We start from the raw sequence: 8,857 nt of genomic DNA, 5'->3' as shown, positions 1-8,857 counted from the left end.
GTTTGCCTTAATTTTTAAAGAAGTCATTAAAATATTTTTCAACTTATTTAAGAATACAGAGTTATTTTAGTAGTAGAGAGAAATATTTCGAGCAACTTTTTTTCCATTTAATTTAATACAGCTATTAACTTTGAAAATTTAAAAGAGTGAATATAATTTTTGCAAAACTTTATTATAATTTCATTATGGTAGTTTTTTTAATATAATAATGTTTTACCTTTACTTTTAATTAGAGAAATTTATTAAACTTACAATAAAATATCTATAGGTCAACTTACCAAAGTTATTTAGCTTAATAAAAGTAAGTGTTAAGCTGTTTGCTGAAGTTTTTACAATATAACAAAAATAACTTACCATGATTTTTTTTATGTAAAAGCTTTAAAATTAAATTTTAGTAAAACTTAACTTATGAAAATATTTTTGTTGAGTAGCAATTTAATATTAAAATAAAATACTTGCATAAAAATATAAAATACACAAACTGTACAAAATGCTTTAGGTTTTTTATCTGAGTATAAATTACACACTAAAAGTAACATTATAATTAAAGTTATATACATGTAAAGTTATCTGAAAACTGAAAGTAAACGGTTTCTAAAGTAAGTTGTAAAAGGAAACATATATTTTATCAACAGAAGTAGGTAAATTTTAGTTATTAACTAAGTTAGTTATACAATAAATATGTGATATAAACATATTTTTGCAAAATATGAAGTTGTCTTTGAACTTAGTTGCATAACCTCGTTTTGTTTTTGTTTATTTTATTACGAAAATTACTTAACTGACGCGTGTTATTTAATTAAAATTTATTTTGAGCATGAGAATTTTCGAATATGTTGTTAATTTTCTGCTTAAAAGCGAAGAAATCGTCAAAAATATATTCATTTGAAAATTTGAAGAAAGAAAATGTTGTTCGTTTTCGCTTGTCTTTTCTCAGTTGCTACTGGTGAGTTAAAAATAATGAATATTTTATCTTAGAAAAATATAACCAACAGAAACTTTTTTTTACAAAATGCACTTTCAAACACCAGCTAGTTTTAAAATGCTAAAACTTTTGTACTTAAACACGAAACAAGTGTTTAAAAAATTGATAAAACCTAAAGCTTATTTAACTATTGAAGTACAAAAAAAAGATTAAAAAAACTACATCATATATAAAACAAAATACAATACTAATTTTGAGACTATTCAACTAAACAAGTTATAAAATTTGCAAAATTATTTTAAGTTTATTCTTTTAATTTCATTTATTTTACAAGTTTATCAAGTATTAAAAACATGTTTTACTTTAAATTTTCTTAAGTTCTATCATTACAAGAAATGCAAAATATAACTTTAACTTAATATTTGAATAAAACTACTATAAAATACTTAAAAAAAAACATTAAAAATTATTTCAACAATCACAGCACTGCATCCATTCGCTACCAGCGACTTTTCATCTCGAATTGTCAACGGTCAAGATGTCACTTCCACTTCCGTCGCCCCGTGGCAAGTTTCCCTCCAAAAATACGGATCCCACTTTTGCGGAGGATCCCTCCTCAACTCCAACTACGTCATGTCCGCTTGCCACTGCAACAACCTGTTCGTTTATTTGTTATTTAGTTTAATATTTTTGTTTGATAAAATGTTATATATTCAACTTTTATCCAACAAATACTTGCAAGTAGAAAAATATAAGTGTTTGAAATACTTGAATATAAGTTAAAGTAAACATATATAAAGTTTTTACATTAGTACGGCCATAAAGTTCTTTTGAAACAACCATTTTTTTAAACTTTAAAAAGTTTTTAGTATTTTATTTTAGGTGGAATTAATTTTAACTTATGAAAGTTCACAAAACTACTTATTTTCACCAGTGGAAGTTTAAAAAGTTTATAAAGAAAACTAACTTATATTAAATTATATACAATTTCTACCAGTGGAACCACCGTAGTTGCCGGAACAACTGACTACCGCTACCCAAAAGTATCAGTGAGAGGATCATTCCAATGCCATCCTTCTTACAACACCAGAAACAATGATTACGATTACGCCATCCTCACCCTCAGCGAACCAATCAACGAAGATGCTGATGTTAGATTGTTAATTATTAGAAATAAGTTTCTAAAATAACTTAATGTTTGAAATTATACACAATTGTATCACAGTTAGATAAAAACTTTAAAATACAAAACTTTTATGAAGCATAGTCGATTTATAAATTTTAAACCAAACAAAACTGTGTTATACAACAATATAGCTTTCAGAGCAAAACTTGAACATTTTGAATATTTAGTTATCTTGTTAAATCCAAAAGCGTTTAATTAACTTTAACACAAGTTTACAACAAAAAATGTTTATAAAGCTTTTTTAAACTAAATAAAAATAAAATTAACTGTATAATAAAAAATAAAAGCTTTAAAACAAAGCTTAAAAAATAGTTTTTTTTTAAGTTTTCAATTAACTTTAATTCACGCTAAAACAGATCGGATACATTGCCGTCGCCAACAAGGAATACGCCGCCGGAACTTCCGCCCAAATAACCGGATGGGGACTGACCAACGCCGCCAACAACGCCGTGCCAACCCAACTTCAAGGGGCCACCACCGTCCTCGTCTCCATGGAAGATTGCGCCAGAACTTGGGGATCGAGAAACTTGAGCGACCGCATGCAGTGCGCCGGAGGACAGGGCGTCAACAGCGGATGCATGGTTTGTTGTATTTATTTGTGTTTTTATATGACTTTATCTTAATTTTTTTTTTTTTTCATTTAAATTTGTAGCTTTTGTTTGTATTGATTTTAATCTTAGCTTGCTTAAAAAAAAGTAAAACGATGTTATGCTGTAGTTAAGATAAAGTCGGAAGCTTTTATTTATCTGAATAAAATTTGTATTTTCATATATTTTAAACATTTAAACTATCCCTAGTTCCTTTTTATGCTTGTCAATTTTTTTACTTATATGAATAAATTTATAACTAATTTTTTGCATACCCTTTGTATTAACGAGTAAACTCGATTAACGTTATGACGTCACAAAAACTTATTATGACGTAACACAGGGTGATTCAGGCGGTCCACTCGCCGTGCAAGAAGGAAGAACCTGGTACCTGGTCGGAAACACTTCATGGGGTTCAAGCACCTGCAAGGTTTCCATGGCATCCATCTGGTCCAAGAACGTTGTCGTCTACGACTGGATCCAAGGAGTCATCTCAAACTAAACTGTAATTTTGTCGTGTCAATAAACGAATAAAAAAAATATGTGGCGTGTTTTTTAAAAGTTTTGTTTTGGTGTATTTTGCTTAATCTAGCAAAAAACTAAACAAGTTAGTAAATTTTATTACAAAAAAAAAAAAACTAAAACTATGAGAAAAACAACAGTTTGTAAACTTTTACATTAACTATCCAATCATTAGATAAATTTTAGTTATGTGTTTGCAAAGTGCAGGAATATTTTATTGAAAGTCAGCTCTTGTAGTCTAGGTAAGTGTAAAATTTTCACTGACTGTAATTAAATAATGAAACCTGTTATGTTTATTCTTATCATTACACTACAAAAAAAAACATTGAAAGTTTTTCTTTAAGCTTCTTACTTAAACAAGCAAGTAATAGAAAGTTGTTTAAAAAAAGGGCTTAGAAATAAATGCCAGCATATATAAATTCAAAACGTTGAGCTACTTATTTTTAAGTTGTAAAAAACTAAAACTAATCTGAAAGTGTTTTTCTCATTCAAATAAAAGCTAATGTTGAATAAAAAAATACTTAAATGGTTATAACTAACTACAAATAGGTTGACAACAAAACTTTGAAAAAAAAGTTTAACTTTCTAAAACCAAAATATGTCTGTTAAAAACAAAACTAAATAACAGCTATTAAATTAAAAAAAAACTAATTAGATTGTTTAAAATTACTCTGAATTTTTTTGTAAAACTCGAAAAATTATTTAGTTGTTTTTCTATTAATGTAGGAATAGACAACTTTTATAGTCGGCGAGCCAAAATTATAAGAAACATTTTTTTGCAAGAATTTTTAAAATAAATTCTCGCATGCTAAGTAATTTTGAAAAATATCTTTATAAAATTTAAAACATTAAAAAAAACTACTGTGTACTGGAAATATATTTAAGGGCAAAATTTAAAAGCTTTATTTTGTTTGTTTCTCACAACTTTATTTCAAGATAAAACTACGTCGCTGGCCTAACTCCAGGTCGTTAGACTCTTTTTTCGTCTTTAAATAAACAATTTACATATATTATTACTTAAAGTTATTTTACCTTTTAGGTACTTTTTATTGTTTGTCTAATACACCTATAACTTAAGTATAATTTATACAAAGTAAAGAAAATTAATTTCAGACCAGTTTGTTCTATAAAAAACATTGTTTTTTAGACAACTTTTTCTTACTTGCTTATTTAAGTAAGAAGCTTTTAATATTTTTAAAGCTTTTTATAATAAAATAAGAGTTAATATTCCTTTAAGATGTTATAACATTAGCTATAATTTTTAGCTTTAATTTATTTAACAAGTTGCTACTGTAAAAGCGTTATAAAAGAGATTTTATAAAAGTTCTTGATAGTATGTATGATAGATTTAAAGAAGAAATTTATCTAGATTTACACTACCATAAACTATTCCACAACATAGTTATTATTTTTTTTAATTGAATTTCTATTAAAAACAACAACAAAGTTAAAACGTTTTGCATTTACTTCAGGACAATTAAACTTTATAAATATTTTATAAATATTTATTATAAATATATTTGAAATACTTAAAATATTAAAAGAGCTTTATTTTATTTCAGTTTTCATTGAGAATAATTTATTTAGATTACATGAGTTCATGTTAATAAAATTTTCTCCTATATTTTATTATTTTTAATTGTATACATTTATAGCGATTTACAAACAAGTTTTAGTAAGCTTACAAGTAAAAATACTACAAAACAGTTTTTCAATTTTAAAGGTGTAATAGCTTTTATACTCTTAAAAAATGGTTTTTGAGTCCGTAGTGTTTTATGATCTTTACAAAGGAGTGTTTGAGTAGTTTAAGGAGCTAATGTGTTAAATTTTTATTCTCTGTCGAAGCTAGATAATTGTTGTTCAGCAAGTTAGCTGAAATGAAATTTTTGAGTTAATAATCACCTGCATTTTATCAGGGAGAAGAGGGGGGCCATGAGCAGTAAAGGAGCCACAGGGGGACCATGAGGTCATAACTTGTAACTTACACTAGATATTCTTGAGTTGCAGACAAAGAGCAAAAAAAAAAAGGTCTTCGGTGTTTTTTATCGTAGTTTATGAGTAATCTTGTTGAAGGGGGCCATAACTTTTTCAATTTCTTTAAAGGGGGCCATTTGAAAAAAGTTGGGGAAACCCTGCTCTAAAGCAATAATGTTCCAAGGCGAGAAGTTTCGACGTCACTTTTGACAGTTAAAGCTGAAAACTTTCTTAATTTAAGTTTTTAAAAGACGCTTTAGATTTTGGCTACAGCTAATATACTATAACTTACTATCATTAAGATAAAGTCCTTCGTGGAGAAAGTATTGAATAACGAAAATCGCGAACTCATCATAGACTACATTAAAGTGTTGGCAAGTGGTTAGTGATGGAGGAGAAAATTTAGACAAAAATATTTCAGAGTCTGTCTTCATAGACAAGCTTATAAGTAGAAAAAGAGAGTTTTCTGACAGTGGTTTCTGCTAAGAGAATCATTAATTTTATATTGTGCTCGATAACAAAACATAATACACTAAATAAACACAAAAACAGTCTAAAAACATACTACTTAAAATGTTTACTTAACGCAGCTCAAATAGTTTGAGATGAAAGTGACTACTTTTTTCTTTTTACATTTATGATAAAACAGTGACAATGATGCTAGATAAATCAACAAAAACATCAGCGAGATTCTGCAGAGCAGAAGCCTGGACCTTCGTATGCCGTGAGATCACACCAGTGCTTGAGCTTTGTCTCACGGCATACGAAGGTCCAGGGTTCTGCTCTGCAGACTTTGATACTAAAGCTCTAATTTCATAAGTAAGATAACTTATCTACTAAACATTTACTGTTATTCAGTTTTTTTCTAATTGTGAGATTTTGTAGTTTCTACTGTTGTGTACTTATTACAATTTTCTTTTAATAAGATGATATGTAATATTATTTCCATTTAATGGAAGTAAATAGATAATTCATAATCTTCAACAAGCTTTGTTGTATATATATATATAAATAAAGTCATTTGAAAACATGATGCTCGAAAGTTTGAATGCTTACATTGTTAAAATTAAATCACACTTTAAGCAACAAAGTGCTTTTAATGTCATATCAATCTTTAGCCTTACTTATTTAAAAATATGTAGATAACTAAACATACTTGTGTAAAACAGTAAACTTATTAAATTGTAAGATTATGCGTCGTAATAGGTAAATAAAACTATATGTACTTTACGATGCTATTATAGAGTAATTTTACATTGTATATTTTAAGTGTAGGAAACAGACACAGTTAAATTAATTGTCTAACAGGAAGCTGTCTTATCTTCTTTGTAAAATGTGTTAATGCTTAGATCACTTAATTTTTTTTTTTCGAGTTAAATCTTTAAAAAATAGTATATGAAAGTTGAGAAATGTAGGGTACAAAACTTAGTTCAACAGATTGTACATTTAAATGCATAAAACGAAGTCGGCAGCAAAGGTTTTTGTAATATTTTTTACTTATCATTTATAAGCAATAAAATGTACCAGACGACCATCTTCAACAATTTCTGAAAAAATCAAAGACCTAGCCTTGATATTAGAACTTCTTTAGTGGAGATTTTTTGACATTATTTTGAAGGTTTTAGAAAGTTTAAACCTCATATGGATTTCGTAATTGCACTCAACGATGCTTACTATAAACCTCCAATGTCAGTTATTTAAAAGTTTGGTAGCAGTATGTTTTAGTAGATGATTTTCTAAAACACTTTTAAGTTTTTTGTTGTTACAAGATTTTGTATCAATCAGGTATAATAGTATCTTAAGAAAACCGTTTGGCGGGCTCAAAAAACTAGTTACAAACAATAGAGAAAATAAATCCAATTAAACCGTACTTTTTTAAGTCGTAATTATTTGTAAAACATTTAATGTTTTGCTAGGGTATGTTTTAGATAAATCTTAATTTACATTAAACTTAATCATGGTTGCCACTGATCAAGCTGAGAAAAATTTCCTGACTTTTTACTAAAATTATCCTGACTTTTATAATTCAAACTTTAAATTAAACTTATTCTAAAATACATTATCTATCACTTGAAACTATACAAAGCTTTCAATCAAATTTTAATACAGGTTAAAAACAACATTTTTTTGCTGAATTCTATCATAAAACTTCCAGTACATCACTTAAACCATCTGTGTATGATTGATGTTTGTAATAAACAGCTCTATCAGCAAAATACTTGTATTACAACCTTATAAACATAGCTTGTCTGAAAAAAGACACAATTTTTTAGCACTTCCTAACATAAATGTATCTAGATAAACAAACGACATATAAGAAACTTTTACAATTAAAACCTTAAATCAATAGGGAACTTTCACAATTCAAACCTTAAAACAATAACAAACTTTTACAGTTAAAATATTAAAACAATAAAGAACTTAATCAAATACTGTTTTTTTAAATGTATGTACTAAAATTAATTTCACCGTTTTTTTATTAGCACTTCAACCTCTTCATCTAATGAAGATATGGTTCGATAACTTTGATTCTAAAATTTTGCTAGATAAACTTTTGTGTATATATCACAGTTTTACTATGGAAGTGTCCTTGCTACAGATCATTAAGGCCATAGGGGGGGTCCAACATTTTTTTTTACTAAAATTAACTTTGGCTTTTATATGAAAGCTTTAATTACAAACTACAAGCCAGTTTTTATAGAAATCAAAAATATCATTTAACTTTTGAGATATTTGATTTTTGTAAAAATTTTCCAATATAAACGTATGGACTGCAAATTTTTCAGGGTCAATTTTCTCGGAAATTTTAAAATTCACTAAAAATCTATCTCCTCCTTCATTTTTCAAGCAATCTTCTTCAAATTTTCAGGAAACATTCCTTATAACAAAAGAAAAAAACGTTACTTTAGAATTTTAATAGTATAAAAAAATAAAAATTTTATCACAAAAATTAAAAAAAAAAAGTGTTTTTTTTTCAAAAAAAATATATTTTTACTAATAAATTTTTTAATCCCAAAGTAACGTTTTTTTGTTATTGTATAAAGATTAGACTGTGAAAGTTTGAAGAAGATTGCTTGAAAAATGTAGGAGGAGATAGATTTTAAATGAAATAGTCTTTTTTCGCTGTTTTAGTTTTCCCTTCCCATAGGGAGCCTATTATGCGGCCTGACTTTAACTAGTCATATCTCAAAAAACAATTTGAATCTTTTAAAACGATAAAAATCATCATTAAGCTTAGAAAAAACTCTATAAAATAAGATTAACTTGTAAAAAAAAAAGTTAAAAAAAAAATTTCAAAATCCCATATTTTTTCCTGACTTTTCCTGACTTTTGTCATTTTTTTAAATTTTTCCTGATTTCCTGACCGAGTGGCAACCCTGCTTAATATACTTTTTTTACTCAACTTATCTCAACAAATTAAATATATGTTTTTTTTTTGTTTTTAGGCCATTTCAGTCTTAAGATCACCTTACAGACACACATGTTAATTTGACAATATGTATTTAAAACACCTTAAAATAGCTTATGTTAAATAAAATCAAACTTTTATAATTAAAACGCAATTCACTAAATTTATTCAACAAAAACATATCACAACAGAGTAAAGGAAGCTAGCATCAAAAAACCTAAAACACAATTACTTAACAAAAACTAAGAGGCGAA

At 27.0% G+C, this 8,857-nt stretch overlaps 1 protein-coding gene across 1 annotated transcript; it reads left to right on the top strand.

The window, feature by feature from the left end:
* Positions 1-906: 906 nt before the first annotated feature.
* LOC145841253 (chymotrypsinogen A-like) lies at positions 907-3,200 on the top strand. The gene is made up of 5 exons (XM_082948619.1): positions 907-946; positions 1,410-1,583; positions 1,916-2,070; positions 2,468-2,692; positions 3,042-3,200. Exons 1-5 carry the CDS (start codon positions 907-909, stop codon positions 3,198-3,200), a joined length of 753 nt encoding a protein of 250 aa, XP_082804745.1.
* Positions 3,201-8,857: the final 5,657 nt, after the last annotated feature.

Source organism: Thalia democratica, chromosome 7 (assembly GCF_965202585.1).
Source record: "Thalia democratica chromosome 7, ktThaDemo2.hap1.1, whole genome shotgun sequence".
In the NCBI taxonomy this organism is placed as follows: Eukaryota; Metazoa; Chordata; class Thaliacea; order Salpida; family Salpidae; genus Thalia; species Thalia democratica.
This window is presented reverse-complemented; position numbering and strand designations above follow the sequence as displayed.